General features: G+C 30.4%; 1 protein-coding gene across 1 annotated transcript in view; it reads right to left on the bottom strand.

Moving 5' to 3' along the window:
* Positions 1 to 22,914, bottom strand: part of MS3_00010298 (uncharacterized protein) — a gene marked incomplete at its 3' end in the record, with an annotated part of 193,824 nt that overhangs the window by 137,241 nt on the left and 33,669 nt on the right. The window contains exon 4 of the mRNA XM_051218657.1: positions 1,892 to 2,108. Within this exon, the coding sequence (XP_051070355.1) occupies positions 1,892 to 2,108 (217 nt within the window). The remainder of the gene's footprint in view (positions 1 to 1,891; positions 2,109 to 22,914) is intronic.

Here is a 22,914-nt window from a genome sequence, read left to right as displayed (position 1 = left end):
TTTAGAGAGTAACATTTAGACCGTTTCTTTTTCGCTAAATCTATACATTGACTATATCAAAAGTGTACCGTCCATATGATTTAGTACATAAATAATATATTATACAAAATACAGAGTAGAATATACATGCAGTTTGATTTAGAGGAACATCTAGGAGTTGGTTCTTCGTATCTATTTTACATTTGAAATAAAATTGTCTTTGTTATCTCGTGAATAATAAAATTTCACTAAATTAAGAGAACTTCAAGTAGAAGTCTTCTACCTGAAGTTTGTGCTGATGATGTCGTTCAGAAGAACGATGAAAACACCACATCCAAACCATCTAGCTCAACGAACGAAACTCCATCAAAATCATTTACCTGAGCTGCAAATCTTTTCCACCATCTCAAAAATCAAAAGGATTATTTTTAAGGATTCTTGTTTTAATATAACATAACACATTCGGTTCGCTTAATTAGTGCTAAAAATGAAAATGAATTAATGAAATCATTATCCTTTTTGTGTATTTACATGACTACAGTAATAATCTAACTAGACTTATTGAAAGGTTTCAATTGTAGATTGGAATTGGAATCCTTGACTAATAGATGAGAATAAGTACAATTTTGATTCCTTGATGTTCTATAATTATTAATCTATGGTTATTCAACATTAAACACATTTGTTCAGTTTAATGACTATGTGAATAACACTATTCACAGTTAAATAATAATATACATTTAGAATAAGATGTTATATTCTTTATTAATCCTCATTTTCAGAAGGGGTTTTGTGGAGATTTTAGAAATTTCACTGATTGAAAACATGAGTCAATTGAAGCTAGATCACCATGGAAAACCTGGGAGCACTGGACGGCCGTTTCGTTCTAGTATGGAACTCCTCGGTGGAGTTCAACCAGGTCTGTTGTGAGATGTCAACCCACTGAAGACAATGGTGTGCGGTAGCGCAACTTCGTGGATTGGTTGAAGTTAGACATTAACACCGTTGGATGCCAAATATTTCAGTCAGATATATTATACAATGTATATTTTGTCAAATCCATATGTTAGTTTAGATATAATATGAAATTAGGTGTTTTTCAATTTTTTTTAACAGCCTTCAAAAGATACTGAATGCGAAGTAAATATTTAGAAAGGTGGTTCTATATGTATTTCATAGCTAGGTAGTTTTCCTGGTATGGGATACATAAAAATTATGGTTCAGTAAACCAGTGTTTAATATTTTCTATCAACGCTCTACATAAGTCAAAGAAAGAGGTTTTATAACTCTATATATGGTCGACAATTGACATCGAGTATACCTAAGGATATTATCAATGTTTCATATTTGTTTTAGATATGATCTACATTATTAATGTAAAATTCTATTTCCTAATACATTCTCTTTGATCGAGCATTTATTGTTTGATCTGAATAGTTCACTTTCAGATCAATGCTCTATATACGTCCTTTGTTGTAATCTTTATGGTTTGAATTGATGAATTGCTATATTTTAAATGTTATCATTGACCAAGAACCTTAGGAACAACGTTTGGCTTTAATAATTTACAAAAATGACAAATAACGTTGTTTTAATTATCCGTCTATTTACAAATCAAGTAATGTAGCCATTGTATGATAACAAAGACTATTTAGCTCAACAGTAGAATCATTGACCGGATCATTCTAAAATCTAAGAGATGTATACTACATTCAAACATTGGATACAAGATATCTGTTATCTCAACTATGGTTTACAATAAATGAAAACATCAATTATTATCTCTGATAAGTAGGTTGGTATATAAGAATAACTTTGTATATTGTTTTACTCAAGCAACAATATTATGGACAAAATTTATTAACACAAAAAAATATCTAAACATCTATATCAAAAATCATTATTGACTTACTAGATCTCATATTTGAATCTGGATTCCTTTTTGGAATAGTCGATTGATTTCCATTAACTTGACCTTCTTTCATTTCTGTTGATATTGTTGTTATATTAATAGATTGTTTATATTCTGTTGAATCAATTGTAGTGTATTTCGGTACTAATAATAAACAGTCTTTTAAGCCTAGTTCACAAGTTTCTTCACAAAATTGAATATTTTTCTCTAATAAATCCTATATATTTTTATTATCCATAGTGTTATCGTCAATGGTATGGATCGACACATATTTGATTATATTCCAAAATATTATGTTCATTATGAAAAACAAGAGAATAGTGGTAAATACTTTTTTTCACAACAATAAAAAAATTTAATAGTTGAACATATAAGTAATATATATATGTATATATATACTAAACGGTTTAGTTAGAAACCCCTAATTCTCAATTATGATAGGACATAGAATATCTTTACAAAATCATAGTGACTAATTGCATGGTATTCATTATGAATGAATCTTGATAAATTATGTTTCAACTAGTTAATCAAGACAATTTCTTACTCTTTTTGAAGTTTATACACAGATACAAAATGTTATTATGTGATATTTTGTAGTTCTCAGAAATAGTATGTGATTAGTCCCTTGATTTGTTTCTGTTTTGCTTTTTTGTTTTTTTGTAACGAAAAAAACTATTGAATGTTTACTGTTTTGTTTTTCCTTTTCCAAAAAAATGTTTTTGCAGTTAACCGAATGTTTTTTGTTTACGAATATTAATCAAAAATAAAACTCCTTTTATTTTGTAAGTAATAAGTGTAAACAGAATATAGTAAGGATTGTAATATTCTCGTATTAGTTGTTATGCACCAATCATCATAATTTTTTTATTTACAGTTCATATCCTACTGAACATATTAACTAAATGAATTCTAGTAATATGATTATATTACTATTAATATAGTCTCATTCTTATTTTACTTGTCTTCAGTTGCATCATAAGGGGTGCAATAGGAAGATAGTGGTTATTTGCATTTAGTATATATATATATATATATATGTATTTGTAGGTGTACATGTGTTTACGTGTTCACATTGGTGTATCTAGTATTTATTCGCTTGTGTATAAATGTATGTGCGGGTGTGGGAAACTGTTTAGTCCTTTATTTTTTGTAATGTAAAACAACTTTTTAAACGGACGATTTATTCCTGAATATCTTCAAAGATATAACTATTTATTTTTGCAAGTATAAATTTATATTTAAACAATGTATTGCCTAAAATAAATTGATGTAAATTAAGGATACTTGTATGACTTGAAAAAGGTAAAAATGTACCATTTTACAATATAACCTAAGAAAAACCTTGTCGAGACAAATGAAAATATTTTCCTCTTTTAGTTAATCACATAATCAATACTCGAATAGATAGTTTTTGTACATGTTCTAATCAACGAAGTCGTTAAGGTAGGAGATCGTTGGTGAATGCTTCCATTTGACTGGTAACTTTCAAATACTACTCCTTATTGGTTGAACATAATCATTGTTTAAAATTACAAATTCAAGTTAATTATCACATCTTCATGAGAGAAACATTTACAGTTACATTGCTGAGACAATTATTTTAGGGGATTCTCTAGTGTTTTTGGTATTAACGTTTTACATAAACAAAATGCATCATAGTATCATTTACCTACTTTGTTTAAATTGAGCGTCGTTGAGGTGCTCGGTTCAAATAGTGATATTCTCAAGATTCAACTTTGAATGCATGGGCAACATAAACAAGTCATACATGTAACACTGTATATCGTAGTACATTGATTGTTATAATTAGAGCTGATGCTTTCAACCGTACTTAATTAGCAAGATTAATAGTTCGTATTTAAGAATATCATTTCGCAGGTTTTAATTAATCGATATATTTGATTTTATCTAATCTTTCACATTAAAACAATCGTCATATCATTAATAACTCGAAATTTCATAAATTGCCAGTTTCGTCTATACATATATTTGTTCTTAGTTGATATAGGTGTATTCATAAAGCAGACTGAATTTCATAGTGAAGCATAATACCTTGTTATAACAAGTAGAGTACAATTTATTTTGATGGTTAGGAAACAAATAAACTCATATCGACCATAAAATGGTACGCTTAAATAAATTGTGGTATACACTAATCAAGATCAGATGTAATATGAACCATTTATTAATTTCATGTGAGCGCAAAACATCGGATACACTATTAATCAATAGTTTTATAAATAGTTATCAAGATATAGTCATGTTTAAGAATCCCAAACTTCAATCTCATTGTAATCAGTCAATATTGGTATTACAAATGTTTGACATAAAATACACTCAATAAATTAATGTTAAGTAATAGTTATTGAATAGGAAATGACATAGAAATCACTATATGACTTCGTAGTATAACTTCACAAGTATCTTTTGAACAGAACCATATGAAAATATTTATACTCCTAGTGCTAACACATGAAATCCATAATACATTACAAAGCATTTTTAATTAAATGACTAATCAAATTTTCAAAATTCCACTATTAAAATAAATGCAAAAACCATAAACCACTAGTACAAAAATAGTATATGGGAACAGAAATAAGTAAGATCCAAATTGAGATCTTAAAAATAAAGATCAATGAGCATTTGTAACTTCGATACATAACATGGTTGGTATGTATTCTACTCGTAAATGATATGCGTTTCCTAATATACTAATATTTTACTGTAACATTTGCTTATTCATCTCTTTCTATCCATTTAGGGGGAATAAGAGAATGTTTATGATAACATTTAATCATTTAATTTTGATAGAAATAATAAATATGTTTCAAATGTATTGGATATAGTTCAAACTTTATACTGGGTTTTTTTATGACAACATTTTTTATTATATTGAGTACACAATAATTAACATTAACCCCGATTCAATCCAAAGATTTATAAAACTTTAATAGTTAAGATCATGAGTCAATGGAAACTAGACCCTCATGCAAAACCTGGAAGTACTGGAAGGCCGTTTCGTCCTCCTATGGGACTCTTCAACAGTGCGCATTCACGACCTCGCCTCACGAGTTTTGAACCCAGGACTTACTGGTCTCGAGAGCGAACACTAAATCTCTACACCACTGAACTGGCATCCAACGGTGTTAATGTCTAACTTCGACCAATCCACAAAATTGAGCTACCGCTCACCAGTGTCTTCGGTCGATTACTATCTCACAACAGACCCGGTCAAACCCCACTGGTCGCTGCTTCTCAATAGAACTACAGGTAATACATCTTGAAGCCAGTCACTAGTGAGCATATGTTGATTAGTATCAGAAGGGGTTATGTGGATACTGTAGTAATTTTAATATTTGAGATCATGAGTCAATTGAAGCTAGATCATCATGGGAAACCTGGAAGCGGTGGATTTTGAATTTCAGTAACAGAATATATTTTTAATATTATGAAAAATTATTTCTATTCAAAGCATGAATGATGAAACAATGACTCATTAAAAGTTGCTTAATTACACCAAAAAAACTTCATTAAAATGCATGAGTTAAGATTTAGTTCTTTCCAAAGATCTTCAATGTTTTAAATAGTAAAAATATTCCTATACAAAAGAGTTTGAAATAACCAAAATGTATTCAGTGATATTAATTTTATTCAACGTTTATTTTGTTCTAAGCAAAGGTGGATAGTGACTAACAGTGGAATCCAGTTTAACGTACATTTCGTCCTATTTGGGACTGCTCAGTTTAATGTACCTGCATCTCAGAATTGATGTTCACTCTAGAACACGAACCTAGTACTGTTCGCTTCAAACGTCATCACGTTATCCACTTAGCTACTGAGTCCATCTTTGCATCAAATGCTTGTGAATTAAAGCAATATAAAGGTAATACACACAGTATGCACATATGTCAATAACAGACCGATCAATTGCAATGCTAAACATCAATGGGATCATTCAAATAAACAATACTAAATGAGTTTGTTTTATTGATTATTAAAATAAAATATCAACACAAATGTCAACAAATTGATATTTCAATGCTTATCTAAAAAAAAGAACAAAGATATGTCATAAATAAACAAAACTCATGCCTATCAATAAGAATTACTTCAAGTTGTTCTTCTTTTCCGAGATAATAAATTCATTGAATTGTTATTATCAGTTTAATAAATTAGTTTGGTGGTTTATATCATTGGAAATTTCAATGGTACATTGTTTGTGATAAAATTTAACACTAGTATCAAATGTTTAAAAGTAGTATATTTTTAGTTTAAGTTTTGTGAACAAACATCTACAAAAGTGTTCTTAGCAACTTTATTTTTATTTTAGTACTCGGATATTGACATATGAAACATAACAATGTAAGTATTATGTCATAATTTATGTGAAAAATGATCTGTAACGATAATGAAGGTTACAGGAAATCTTTTCGACTTATCTGCTTATTGTAGTTCCAAATTATTAGATTTAAAAAAAACAACTATATAATTGCCATTCATATTCTTGAATATTTTCAACATGGAATGTTTATGAGTAAAATATTTAATATCAGAAGGGGTTTTATGGAGATTGTAGTAATTTCAATAGTTAAAACCATCAGTCAGTTGAAGCTAGACCACTATGGAAAACCTGGAAGCACTGGACAGCCGTTTCGTCCTATTGTGGGATTCTCGCGAGGCGGAGTCGTGACTGCGCAATGTTGAGAAGTCTCACAATAAAACAAAACAGCCATCCAATGCTTCTAGGTTTTCCATGCTGGTCTAGCTTCAATTGACTTATAGAATCAACTATTAAAATATTCAAGCCAAGAGTTATTTGATAAAAATTTCTAACAATGAAATAATGAATAAAATTGTTAAATAAAGTAACAGTATCCTACATATTATTGATAAAACTAAGTACTGATATAGTATTAATAATATTATTGGTAATCGGAGACTATAATGTTTAGAGTTTTAAGTTAATTGAGTTGAAAATTATAATAAGAAAGCTGGTTGTTTCAGTTGAAAGTAAGTGAAAATTTCATCTGAATTAGTAGCTTTAGAGTAACGTTTAAATAATGTTCAGTTAAGTAGAGAACAATATGGATCTTTTTAAGGAACCGTTACTCATTTTCATCAGACACATATCGAAAAAAAGATCAAATGGTTACATTTATTTTATATGTCTATTCTTGTAAAATTTCGATGGATTTTTGTTCTCTGAGCTGGATGGCTTGGTAGTGGAGCTTTCATCGTTCTTCTGAACGACATCATCAGCACAAACTTCAAATAGTAGTGAAGAGTTCGAATTTTTCCATATGTGGTTCACAGCTTGTTATCTAGACCTCGATGTTGATTGGTTCTTGTTGACTTTAAACTTGTCATTGTTTACTTCAGAAGAACGATCAAAGCTCCAAGAATAAACCATCAAGCTCAGAGAACAAAACTCCATCAAAATTATCCATCTGAGATACAAATCTTCTCCACCATTCTTGCAACATTGATACAGGAATCACACGTCAATAATTATGTTAAAGCATTGTGATACCAGTTCATTTTCATTTTAGTCATAATTTATTTATGATCCAATTTCTTGTTAATTTTAGGCTTTAATTATTTGAAAAACCAAGTAAATATAATTTCCTTCAGTTTGAAGGCCATTTTTTATACAGAGGTATTCTTCATACTACACATGTTCATTATCCGATATAAGGATGTAAACAGATTTAATTCAAGTAATGATTAGCTTATGATTCTTATAGAACTATTAAACTATGTGTTAATTTACTCACATTTATACTGTCAACAAATGCCCTGGTACGGCTGAGGATGGGAAGATTCAGCTCTCACTCTCCAAATGCTCTCACATGGACACGCGTATATAGCCACTGCCAGGTAAGTCCTACTCACTACCTTCACGCGGTATTACCGTTGTTTACGAAATTGAAAGGACGAAAAGTGAATGTCCGGTGCTTTAACTGGGTTGGTAGATGTGGAGGATTTAGATAGAACAGTTGGAATACCTTGGTTCCAAAACAATGGTGTTCATGAGCTCCAGGATCCTGAGGGAACAAATGGCATATGGCATATCTGCCGGCTACCATTTTCCTGCATCTCCTTATGTTTCTCAACTTCTTTGTGGATCAGATCTTTAGGTAGAAGGATCCGGGTGTGGTTCCCTCAGCAAACCACCTGCTTTTTTCTGAGCACCCGGAAAGTATTCCAGCCCTCATACAAATCGAATGATTTATGTGCACATATCTATTTGGTTCCTCCTTGTACTAATGTTTATGTGTTTAAATAAATATAAATGTCAACAATATAAGAGCATAAATTACACTACATAGACAATCCGTTTTTCTTGAAGTACACATAATTATAATTACTTAGAATTTTACTCTTTTAAAATAAGTCTATATAATTCTATTTATTTACCAAGACTACAGTGAATTCATTGAACACACGATTAACGGTTTAATCAATATATTGATTTAAGATTAAATGTAACTATCCCAATCTAGAAATTCATTACACTACTGACTATTCCGTAGGACAGACCATTTCTAATTCTTAGTTAAGATTTTTCTTTTCTTTTCAGTTGTACATAATTCACAGACTTGTTTTAAAACAAAATTTCAAAGATTTAATTTTCAAATTATGAAACTGAAAGAATGATGCAATATGACAATCAATTTTGATTTAGTTTTGGTGAAAATGAAAATAATAAACAAGATTTCAAAATTAAAATATATAAATAAATATGCGTTTGTATTATGACTAGATCGATGAAAAACGTTTTAATGAACAAGTTCTGTAAGTAGAATGTTCTTCTTCTTCTACTTCTTCTTCATACGCCTGATACTCCTGGTGGAGGAGTATAGACCACTCACCGGCAATCCCCATCCAAATTTATCCTGGGTAGTCCTTTCCAGTTGTTATTCATCCTTTTCATATCTACTTCTATTTCCTGACGTAATGTGTTCCCTGTCCTTACTCTTTTCCGCTTCCTTTTAAAATTCTAAGTTAGGGTTTGCGTCGTGATGCAGTTTGGTGATTTCCGTAATCTACATCCTATCTACTTTCATCGTCTTATCTTAATTTCCTCATCATCTGGAAGCTGCTTTGTCTTCTCATACAGAAGTCTGTATATGATTATATCAGGTTAATGGATGTTGAGTATTTTGCGTAGACAAGTATTTATAAATACTGGTGCCTTCTTGATGATGGTTGTAGTATTTCTCCACATTTCAGCTCCGTACAGTTGGATGCCGTAAGATTCAGTAAAATATCTTTTATTATTTACTATGTCTAGGGTAATGAGATGTCCAGTGAAAGAAATAATGATAATTAATTATTTGTAATCTGATATTGAATATATTATTAGATGGTGTTATTGTATATAACTTACCATATTGTAAGTATAATTGAAGATATCTTCTTTTTAGTGTATTAAAAAACAAACTGTATCTACTATTTTTAGCCGTGTTATTCAACATGGTTTAAAAAGAAAATAAATTATTCATAATAGAAGTATCTATCATAGCTTAAATCCGACTTAAAATGTAGATAAATGAACTCCGAGATATCTAAATATTAGTCTAAACTTAAGACTTCATTCTGAAGAGCTAATGTTTGATCCTTCATTAAGGTCACGAATGGACAATGATAAGGAGTTCTATACTAAACACAGAAGTGGTAGTCAGTACTACAAATCTATCCAATATATATAAATCTACTTGTCAAGAATTTTTCTGATTTAGTTTGTCAAAATATCTAGTCCTATTACTAAATAAAGTTCAAAGTAACAAAAATTACGAAGAGTAACTTCATTTAAAAATTCATGATAAATCTTAAAATGTGACATGTCTTTTAATACTAAAAAGAATCATTAAAAATTATGGACAAATAACCTTCATCCCAACTAACATCATCGAGTCAATAAAAGTAAATTCTTTATGGTTTACATTATGAATTGATTTTTTTTTAATACAAATATCAAAACAATTCCACTGTATGGAACGGAAACTTGGACAACTACGAAACCCACCATCCAGATGATACAAGTGTTTATCAACAATTGTCTACACAAAATACTTGTATTCCTTTGGTAAGACATTATCAGCAACAACCTATTGTGGGAGAGAACAAACGAGATTCAAGAGGAGGAAGGAATGAGGAAGAAGTGGTGGAAGTGGATAGGACACACATTGAGGAAAGCACCGAACTGTATCACGGGGCCACCCCTCACTCGGAATTCTCAAGACCGAATAAGGAGAAGAAGACCAAACAACAGATCTTGCCGAGAATTGGAAACAGACATGGGAAGAATAAACAACAATATAACAGAACCGGAAAGGAACGTCCAGCACAGAGTATGTTGGAGAATGTTGGTCCTCGGCCCATTCTCCTTCGAGAGTAACAGTCGTAAGTAGGTAACGTAAGTAATGGATTGATTTTAGTTATGTTGCCATTAGAAACTAGAAAAAAATGAATAGTTATTTCGTCTCAGTACAAGACTCCTCAATAATTTGAACCAACGACCTTACCACAAGAGATATGACTCACAAGTTTCAGTCTCGTAGCAAGCAAGACATACAAACATTTCACAGGACATTTACTTGTAAGCAGTGATGGATAGTGGCCGTCAGCGGAATCCAGGACGCGCGTTTCTTTCTATTTGGAACTCGTCTGCTGGATGTACCTTCATCTCAGAGTTGATTTTCACTCTGGTACTCGAACCCAGTACAGGACAATTAGAAAATTAGCTGACCAAAAGCATTACCTTTCATGTACTGATTGAATAAACTAAATTCAGACTTGAAAACCTCAAAACAATTTACAATAAATCTAACACTTCAAAAGAAATATGTTAAGTACAATTACAAGCTCCTGCTATGAAATCAGATAACTTTACTAATACTGAATTTTATGATTTTACTGAATATTCATCTTCATTAAAATGTCAGTTAGTTATTTTGATGTGAATGTTTATAATTAAATATACGTACTCAGTTTTGATTCATTATATATAAAACAGTCTAAAATAAATGATTCAATTGAGATGGAAATCTATTAATAAAATACACTGAAGTGATTGACAGTGCCTGTTTAATTTTTGTTCATGGTAATATTTTACATATTTTACATACTACTAACTGATGCAATAAGTAGTTTAAGACAATCGATATAAACAAGTACCAAATCAAAAATTTCTTGAAGTCACTTGCTAATAATGGTGACTTAGAAATTTCGAAACTGACTCATTTTGCCTAAATAAAATGGTTGTTTCTCAATGTATTTAATCGGTAGTTCATCAATTTTTTTTGTTTTCCTATAAATTCATGATGTTTTGCTTCTTAAAATCATTGATCGGTCGCTCTCCCAAATACTATTTATACACCTTAATAACAAGTCCAAACTAGCATAGAACTTAGATCCTAAGGGTTTCTTGTTGATCACTTATTGTATCTGTATAATGCATGCTATATTGAATCATTTGAATGAGTGGCCTTCATTGTAACCTGATCGATAAAATTCATTAAGCACTAAAGACCTAGATGAATAAGACGTTAGTTAATGCTGAATTATTAATAAAACACAAATGTAAAGATTATTTATTCTTAGTACCTTCGGGAACACTTTGAACAAGGTGAACTTTTAAAAAATGCTTGATGTTAGTTTTGTTTAAAACCTAAAAATATGCTTGTAATCCATGTTAAGAAACTAAGATGGAAAAAAAACGTGTATAAAATTCTAACTCTATGTAACACATTAATAATGAACATAATAAGGAAAATGGGGTAACTTATTTCGTTTAAAAAACTACTATTTTAATAAGTTTTCGTGATGAGATTAGTAGTACAATTCAAGAACTTTATGACTCGTTTAGTTTGTGGTGACTAATTGGAATCGTATCTATGCAGGTTTTATTCGGATATTTTTCTTCTATGTTTATTCTATGAACAAGATTTTCATGAAATAACATTTATTGGAAAAGTATTAGTAATCATGTTTCAATGAATATATTATTTATTCCAGTACAGGATTCATCAAGTTTACGTATTATTTATTTAACTACACTCTTCAATTATATAAATTTATGCTTGTCAACTAGTTAGTTTGCAAATCAGTTAACCTACTTGTCAGACATATAACGCTTTTCACTGTCATTTAGTTATAATCCAATATTAATTGAATAATTACTATTTATCAGATTTCTATGATTTTCATATTAACTACAGTTTTGGCGTGTCAGTTTTTCCAATCGCTAGATGAACACAAATAGTAAACAAGGTGAGATTTTAACTATTCGGTAGATAACTAATAGTGAAATTTAGCATTTTAAAGCACACATATTAATCATGTTTTGTTAGATCAGTCATTAAAAACACTTATTCAAAAAGGTGTCTACACAAAGAAGGATAGTGGCTATCAGTGAAATCCGGTTTAACGCGCGTCTCGTCCTGTTTGAGACACGTCAGCCTGATATACCTGCATCTCAGAGCTAAAACTCACTCTACAACTCAAACCCAGTAATATTAGGTTCAAACGTTATTGCGTTATTCACTTAGCTACTAAGTGCTGATAGCCAACTGTAGGTATATCCAGCTGACGAGTTCCAAATAAGACGAAAGCTATGTCAAGCTGGATTCCACTGCTAACTACTATCCGTCTTTGCTTAAGGCTATATCAAGGCAATCCACACAGGAAGCACATATACCAGCATGAGACTGATCAATTACAGGCCGAAATAACAATGGGAAGATACGAGTAAAACAACACCAAAAGAAATTTAAAATAGTTATACGTTTACTAAACCTGATTTAACTTAAAAATATATTTTTATAGTGAAATTTCATTTTATGGTGCCTAAAAATCACACATTAAGCTAACAGTTTTATATTTTATGATTTTATCTTTGCCATATAAATACTGTCCGATAATGATTAATTTTTTTACAAAGACCATAGACTTGAAATACAAAAAAAGAACTTAAATATCCCATGAATTAAAAGTAGTAAAAAATGTTTCTTCCTTTAAAACTAAAAATATAAATCATTTTGAAAATACCGGGAGGGGGTTTATCTGAAAAAACAATTTTTTTAAAAAAAAAGGAATATAAAGAATGAAACAGATCCACTAATCTATTCAAATGTTTGTTTGTTTGGTTGGTTGGCTGGTTCATTTAGAATCGGAAAATAAACCAAATCTTGAAATTGTTCAATTTTTAATAATAAAATCTATTAGCTTCTCATTAATATAAACAATGAAAAATGATTAAAGCTTAAATATTGAATTAAATAAAAAAATAAACGTTAATTATTTCATTGATAACAAATGGTCAAAAATTAAAAATGTGTAATTCATTAATTTTCTTGTTGCTGTTGTTGTCGTTGTTGTTGTTGGTGGTGGTGGTGGTGTACTAACAAACAAAAATATCTCGACAGATTTTATGCTTGTTCATAATTAAATTAATGAGCATCTGTTTGTCGCCATCAAAAAATAGATATTTAAAATAATAAGGACGGATTTAAGCTTTTCTGGTTGTTTTTTTTGGAGTAATAATGAAAATTAGTGAAAATGCATTTAATCTGTAATATACTTCACAAAAACAGTATATAGATATCAGTTTAAAGTTTTGTAAAGATTAAAGAATTATTTTAGTTTGAAAACTTTAATCGATCTTAAATAGACCAACATTGAAATATAAGAAGACATGAACAGCTGTTCCATCCTACTTACTTATTTACCTACTTATGTCTGTTACTCCCAATGGAGAATGGGCATTCTCCAACATACTCTGTCTTAAACCTTCCTTTCTAGCTCTATTCGATTGTTGTTTATTCTTCTCATATCTGTCTTCGATTCTCGGCATAATGTATGCTTTGAACTTCCTCTCCTCCTCTAGCCTTGAGGATTCCAAGTGAGGGGTGGCCCCGTGACACAGTTCGGTGCTTTCCTCAATATGTGTCCTATCCACTTCCACCACTTCTTCCTCATTCCTTCCTCCTCTTGAATCTCGTTTGTTCTCTCCCACAATAGGTTGTTGTTGATAATGTCTTACCAAAGGAACACAAGTATTTTGTGTAGACAATTGTTGATAAACACTTGTATCTTCTGGATGATGGGTTTCGTAGTTGTCCAAGTTTCCGTTCCATACAGTAGAATTGTTTTGATATTTGTATTGGAAATTCCGACATTGATGTTGGTTGACAGACAGTTGTTTTGAGTTCCAAATGTTCTGCAGTTGCAGATATATGCTGCTCTTGCATTGTCGATCCGCACGTTCACATCTACATCAGACCCACCATGTTCATCAATGATGCTGCTCACATATGTGAGGGTTTTTATATCCTCCAAAGCTTCTCCGTCAATTGTGACTTGATTGGTGCATGTTGTGTTGTATTGGAGAATCTTACTTTTCCCTTTGTGTATGTTGAGATCTACTGATGGTGAGGCTGCTGCTACACTGGTCGTGTTCTCCTGCATTTGTTGTTGTGTGTTCGATAGGAGGGCCAGATCATCTGCGAAGTCTAGATCATCCAGCCGCATCCTAGCTGTCCACTGTATCGCATGCTTCTCCCCAGATGTTGACGTCTTCATGATTCAGTCAATCATCAGGAGAAAGAGAAAGTAAGAGAGAGTAAGCCACCTTGCCTGACACCAGTCTTTACTTCGAACGAGTATGTGAGCTGTTCTGCATGCACGATTTTTCAGTTTAATCCAATATAGGAATTTCGTATGATATTGACTATCTTCTGAGGCACACCATAGTGTCGAAGAAGCCTCCATAGTGTTGTTCTGTTCACGCTATCAAATGCTTTTTGGTAGTCAATGAAGTTGATGGAGAGTAATGAATTCCATTCCTAGAATAATATTAAACCGTGTGCATTCACAATCGTAGTACAAAGAATCAAACGCACCCTTCAGTTGTTCCCAAGCTCTTGACCTTCAGATTGCTAAGTCGGATTTCAATTTATTTACATGTCTCACTTCAATCAATTCACGATGTTGTACGACTGTCTTGCACTTCCAACGGTGGATAAATGTCTGAGAGACTAGTTACTGCCGCAATCCACTGATCACAGCTTTTCATTGGAGTCACATGATTTGCATCTTGAAGTAAGTTTCATATGTATCTTTTAATGTCTTACGAAGTAGCCGTGTATGCTGATCGTTATGTAGTACATTGAGAGTTGAATAATTAATATATATCATTTTTTACGAAAATCGTATTTTTCTACTTTGTTCAATTCGAATAACTTCTCAAACTATTTTGTTTGTTATTGGGAAACAGGAAGAAATCATAAATATTGATTGTGAAGCAGGGTAACGTTTTTTAAATGCACCAGTGACCATCACTTCCCACAAGATCATAGACATGCTATACTGATGAGTGTCAGCTATTAAGAAACCTAGATTTGGAGTTTCCTGGAGACTATCTTAACCACCTTACATTAAAACATAGTGTAAGAGACGTCGAGTCACTTAATCCAGTAGTTACATTGCAGGCTGACCGATGGAAATAGATTAGCACTTTAAACAAAGATGACAGTTATCACTATTTATTGATCAATTAGCTTGTCGTTAATTGTTGCTTCAGTAAACCAATCTCGTAATAAAACACCACTTGGGTACATCTTATCGTTGTATATTAGCTACTGGTTAATATTCGATTCACTTCAGTAGTCTTTAAACCACTAATCACCAAAAAAGTACTTTATACACAACAATACATGAAAGATTTTCCAACCAAATCAACTAGACATCAAAATATGTTCCGAGTTAATTAAAGTCACAGAATTAAGTAATTTCCTCAAAAAATGTTTCAACTATCATCTAGGATTGAACCTTTATTTCCGTTCTGTTTTAACTAAGTAAATACTTTGAAATAGTAAATTGGTTACAAAATTCTTATAACTTGTGACCGCCGATTAGAGGGCAGTGAATTATCGATCGGACCAAGGACGCGTAAAACACGTGCGAGCAGTCTAGAGTCTTGATTGGTCCTGCTTTCCGCCTAGCCCAGCCAGTTAAGTCCAGAACACCAATCTCAGCCTCTGTAATATGAATCATTATATTTCAAACATACTGAGTTTATATACCAATCAAACAGACTACAACGTACCAATAAAATATGAAACAACATTTGTACAAGAATTAGCCAGATGTGGCTGTGAATGAGGGAGATAGTAATTAATATACTGGGTAAATCGTATAATAATAGTTTATGGGTCAAAATAAAGCTTATAATAATAGGAATATGAATATGCATAGTTTAATGACTTAATAATTATACAATAGGAATATGCGTTTAGTATTGGTCCGTAAATGGATCCCAAAAGTTACCATTCATTATTCTTGTCGGGACATAAAAAAAACACACTTGATTTTTAAATTTTTACAGATTAAGGTTTATATTTTAAGATCCCCATTGGTTTGTATATTTTATTTTTTTTAGAAAAACTAGAATAAAAACTATGCTGAACATTTATATTTGGATAATGATAATAGAACATATTCATTTAGTGAAATACTATCTGGTTAAATTGACATAATTCATTGACAGAAAAAATCATATTGATTCCTGTTTCATTAGTTATCACTTATCCGAACTTTGTAGTTTAGTAGACAATCGGCTTTTGAAAGGTACAGAAATGAACCTCCCATATAAATATCAATATTGGGATGATGACAAGTTCTAAATATGAATCGATTGTTAGTCAGAAGCCGATATTACCTAAAGTTTAATATAGTTTAAATAAATGATTTATGAAATGTGTTTAATTTCTAACTAATAGTTCACCTGCTAGAAATTTCATTTTATTACATTTCTATAGAACGTTTTAATGTATCCATGACAATTATTGCTATTTGTGTATACCTGTAGATTCGATAAACATTTTGTTTCATACAGTAAGATTCACACTATTTTCATGTATATAGACAAGTAAATTAATAACAGATTACTGGATATTTATATGGTTTGAAGACTTAATTTTAAGTATTTTGTAGGTGTACTACTAAAAGTAATCCCTAGAGACTAAATACTATACTTCTTCCTCAATACTAAGATCAATCGAATTTTATTAGACGAATGAAGAAATGGAAATGAAAATACTTCAAACATTTGATTCATATTATATGATCAACGTGAACTTAATTCATTAATTCAGTTGTGAAACATTTGAAGTTAGTTTCATCAATTAATATAATCACCTGAAGAACTATGGAAAATCTAAAAGTTCTTGAAAGAACTACTTGGGGTGCAGTCAAATATTGCAGTGAATAGTATCACAATAAAGAAGCTCTCAAGGTAAAAAAAAAACACTATTTATGAACTTATGATCTGAAAACCAAAGTTTATTATCTCTCAGTTCCAGAAATTTTCTATTTTCAAGATCGTCACTTATTGAAACTATCAGGTCCAAATATGGAATGGATACTTATATTATCATCATGATTACTTGTTGCGCACAAAATGTGCCTGATCTACATTCATTTTGTTTACTGAACACACCCTCGTCAATCTGTTTGAAAGCTAGTTATTATCAAGCATATTGAGTTACTAAACTTTGAAACAGAACAAAAATTAGTGTAAACATTGGGTAATACTTGTTCATTACTATGAGTTAGATGCGAATTATTTTCTCCTTGCTTATTAGTTTAATTGTATGGAACTGCCCAGAATATTTCATGCTCCTAGATTTGATTCTGTATTGTGCAAGGAAATTTCAAATTGAGGATGATGCAGCTGATAATCAATAGTTTTCCACCTATTACTAATCTATGAAATGAAAAGTAAACTTAAAGCTCAAAGAAACCTTCAAATTTCTATTATGATATGATTTAAAAATTTATTAGATTTCATTGTGGAGGACTTTGGTGATCGTTAGGAAGCTTCAGACCTAGTTTCATATTACTTGATACGCATAACTTATTTATATTTATTATTTAAGGGAAAAGGCTGCTCCTCAAAGGACTTAGATTTATAGGACAGAGAAAATTAAACTAAATGATTACATCATAGTAACCAATTTCACATAAACTTATAAACTTAGATCGAAATCATACTTTGATGTTATTATATCTGTACGGTTATATTCCAGCATTATATTTCTCAGTTTATGTTAAATCTCATTTCGTGTTAGGTTTATTTTAATATCACGTTTGTTATATTTAGTAATTAATATTTTAAAAGAGATTATGACCTATGATTCCCCCAAAACAGTAACATTAATCTAAGAATGAAGTACAACATGTTCGCAACAAATTATTCACTGTCTTCCTAATATATGTCATTTTGTCAAAATTAAATTAATTAAACTAATAATAAATCTTGTTATTTCCTGGAGTTCTAGTGAGAAACCGTGACCAGTGGAATTCAACCAGGTCTGTTGAGAAATAGTAACTCACTGAAGACACTGGTGGACGTGTTGCTCAGTTTCGTGGATTGGTTGAAGTTAAACATTAACACGGTTGGATGCCGGCTCAGTGGTGTAGAGATTAAGTGTTCGCGCGCGATACCGATAGATCCTGTGTTCAAATATTGCGATGGTCGGGATCATGAATGCGCACTGCTGAGGAGTCCCATACTAGAATGAAACGTCCATCCAGTATTTCCAGGTTTTCCATGATAGTCTGGCTTCAATCGATTCATGAATTCAATTATTAAATTACTAGAATCTCCACAAAACCCTTATCTGATTATAACTAAAATATAGTAATTCAATTTACTGTTTGTTCTCAATGTTGTCTACAAATATTGTCTATGATTGACTTAATAAAATGATTATAGTGGTACATTTTGATCATAAAATTAAGATTCAGTGCCCATTTATTTTAAATACCTGTTAAGGAATCATGTTGAATTGACTTTAAAGACTTAGCTATCTCTCAGTCAATGAATTGTCAGAACTGCACTCTTACACTGATCATTAAATCAACGCAAGTAGTCAGAGAGAGTATTTCGACAGCTTATAAAGACATCCTTTGACCTAATTTATCTGATTTATGCTCTAATTTTGTATCTCCAAAACTAATTTCTTTGTTATTGTTCCTGTTTATTTAGATGAAACAGACAGTGGCAAAAACATTGATAGCAAGTGAATAGTTGCTGATATCTTTCAGAAAGTCAATAAACCATTTACAGCCAAGTCATTCAATTCCAAGAAGTCATTCAATTCAGGACTTCCTAGGGTTTAACTCACAACCTTATTTACGAGTCTCTAACGAAGATACTAAACGACATACAGTTCTGGTAGATACATAAATCATACTTTCAGGTATTAATAAGTTCACTGTACTTTTAATAATTACACTTTAAAGCTTTTCAAAATAAAACATTCAGATCATGTTTGAAAATTAAACAAGTTATTGACAATGATCACCGGAGATTAAAATTGTTATGAAAGATAAATTGTAGGACTCTTTTAAAAGTTTTAAGTTTTTTGGCAATTCGTTTATTACTTTTTTCTATATAATTGAATGCCACAATTCATGTGGCTTCAAATCACATTTGTTTTGTTCAGTATTTTAGTACAATGTTCCTTCGTTGGTTGAGGAAATGACATTGACAGCTAACTATTTGTTTTATCTTCCAGTATCAATTCATTCTAAGTTCCTATATTCATAAACATTTTTCTCGTAAGTAATTATAATTGATTCGATTCCCATTACTGTTGCCAAATGGAAGCATGAATCTCTTATATATAGAGAAACCATAGAGTTCTTTCTGTTTTACGAATATTGGTAGTCTATTGCTACGTTTGCATCGGAGATTGGAGGCAAAATTATTTCAGTATCAATGTTTAGGAATTGCATAAACAGATAGATTGACAAAAAGGATTGATAAAGGCTAATTATCACTATTTAAAATCTTTACATCATCAGTCTTAAATTTAGGACAGATGTTAAAGATAAATTTTTAGATTCCAAAAGTACTGGTTTTTTTACTATCCAACAGATTGCATGTACTAAATCACTAAACATGAGTTATTCAGGAAGATAAAATCAAAATAATTCATTTGTAAGTTTATCTACTTATAATAATATAAAGTAGCATGATTTTTAAACATAAAAAATACAGACATGCGCACATTTGACGAAACTGAAAATAAATTTGCAATATCAAAACTGAACAAATTACATAACAGAACAGGAAAACAAAACAAAACCTGTCACCAACATTACTATAACTGATGCAAGCAATTAAAATAGACTTGGTAACAAGCATTAAAATATTAATTGGAATAAATCATATAAGTGCATAATTATATTGGACAACTGCTCACATTTACCTTACATGCAGATATATTATACTGAAGAAAACAATTTTATTAAGCAATAAATAAATATGATCCTTAACATCATGAATTAATCACGCTATAAATACGATAATATTGCCAAATTAAAACATGAACTGATAAATCACAAGTATTTACTTTGATAATAATAAGAATCTATGCAAAAATAGTCAATATTCTCTAACTAAATTTATGGACAGTTTTATTGATAAATTAACTGAATTATTCAATAGTAAATTTAATGATTCATAAACAGTTAACAGATTAGTTAGAACGATGGCATCTATTTATACTTCTATAATACCAACCACTTAGTGTTAGAGGAATTCATGGACTTGTTTTGTAATTGCAGTAAAACAATTAAAATAATGAAGTTTGAAGCATATTCACCTGCTGACAGTATAATAGAAATTATATATCTGACATTAAAATCATTCCCTATTAATAACTGATGAAAACTCCTTAAACAGATATGTATTTCTGAAGTAGTAACTTATTATTATGAATAATTTATATTATCCCATTGTTGTTAAATAGAGCTGGGTTTTAATATAAACCTGGTACCAATGTTTTAAAAAATTGGTAGTTTTCTGAGTTCATTAGTTAGTAGATAAACAACGCGCAGGAATTTGAGTGGAAAGATATTGAGTTCCAGTCTCAATATGAATGTCAACACTCGGATTCAAGTATATTGAATTGATCAGTCCTACATAGAGTAAAATATGCCTTCCATATCTATCCCATTTCTAGACCCATTTCATTTAGTTTACAAAATATTTAATAACTTGTTGGCATAAATAATTTGTACTATCTATTTATTGTTATATCTAATAGCTAGATTAATTCAAATTATTTTCATAAAATAAAAACTATTACATTGACTGGAGTTTATAAGTCCGTAATCATAAATGATATCGTTTGGCATTACATATAACCAAGTGATTTACAGATGATTTTACTTTAGAAAGTTGTATACACTATGTGATCCATGTAACAATACACTTCACACATACACATACACACCAACTAGAACTAAATTCTTGTATACAACTTAATGGAAAAATGATTAGAAACAACTATTGAAATCGTTAACACATTGTTGTATTTCATTTTGAAGTAGGTATAACTTGCCTATGTTAAATTATATATATATATATATATATATATATATATATATATATATATATATCTGGCAGCCTCAGCATCAGTAGGTTTCAACATGCACAAAAGGAAAAGCTTGTCAGCGGCCTATGCTCCATCGGAAGTATCTGGCGTAAGTAAGTAAGTAATCTATATGTCTATATATATACGTCTATATGTATATAAACACATGGAAACAAAACATATTTCTTAACAGAAGAATTATTTATTTAAACACAACGTATACAACATATTTAACTTTTTATAAATAATCGTTGGAAAATGGAAAAAAGAAAAGGTAGATTGTTTTATAGGGCAAGATTTCACAGAAATATTCAATTGTTATACAACATAAACGAGAGAATAAAAGAAGAAATAAAATTAGATTATAATGCAATAAATTAATTCAGTTATTTTATTGTGCATAAAATAAAAAAGAATAATTGTGTTTATGTTCAAACCAGTGTAGTTGTGTGTGCGTGTTGTTGTTGTTATGTTTTTGGAGGGAGGGGATGTATTGTTTTTACTTGTTCTCATTTTACTCACCCACATTTGTAAGAGGATTTTAATGTTATCTAGAAAAATAAGTACAATTTCGAGATGACTAATATGCATTAACTGCAAATTCTTTAATGCAAATAAGAATTGTCTATAATATAGATTGTTTTGGATTATCTTTTAGTGTGATGTTCTTGACTGAATTTAGATAAGATATTTAGTTGACAATTGTATCGAAAATATAAAATTCAATTAAAATTTATACCCATGGAAAATGTTAGTATCTATTTCGATTCAATGGCTCAATGGATAATACATTGGGCATTTGAAAAGAGATGTACTGGGACCAAGTCCCGGTCTTAACATTAACGCTAGGATATGACAGGTTTGTTCGATTAATTATTCTAAAATAAGGTGAAAAACACACCCTAAATCTTATCGCAAATTATATTCTGTATATTCTACAAGATGAATTACATAGCTTAGTCGTATCAATAACTATGGGAAATATGCATATAGACGAATACTACAGTGAGCTGTACATTAGCAAAGTATTCATATATATATATATATATATATATATATATATCGAGAGACAGAAAAAATGAAAGAAAATATAGATAGATAGATAGATAGATAGATAGATAGATAGATAGATAGATAGATAGATAGGTAGATAGATAGATAGATAGATAGATAGATAGATAGATAGATAGATAGATAGATAGATAGATAGATAGATAGATACTAAACGAAGCGTGATAATAAAAACATGAGCGTATTTATTGAAGCTCAAGGAAATTATCGGTTTGTATTTATTGGTTCCAAGTAAAATTATTTTTCATCAATTAAATATGCCATTTTATGGATTAACTGTTCCTTTTTATCTAAATACGTGTTTTTCTGAATGCTAAAATATATGGAAATGTGGGAAATATATTTCACCTGAGCAAACTGTGTATATTATATTAATAAAATAGAATCAAGTTAGAACTAAATATTAGATCAGTTAAGTAATTTAATTTGATATCTTCAAATACACTAATCTGAGTCTGTAACCTGATTGCCAAAAGATAGTCTTGGGATAGCAAG

This window comes from Schistosoma haematobium, chromosome ZW, assembly GCF_000699445.3.
Source record: "Schistosoma haematobium chromosome ZW, whole genome shotgun sequence".
Taxonomy (NCBI): Eukaryota; Metazoa; Platyhelminthes; class Trematoda; order Strigeidida; family Schistosomatidae; genus Schistosoma; species Schistosoma haematobium.
This window is presented reverse-complemented; position numbering and strand designations above follow the sequence as displayed.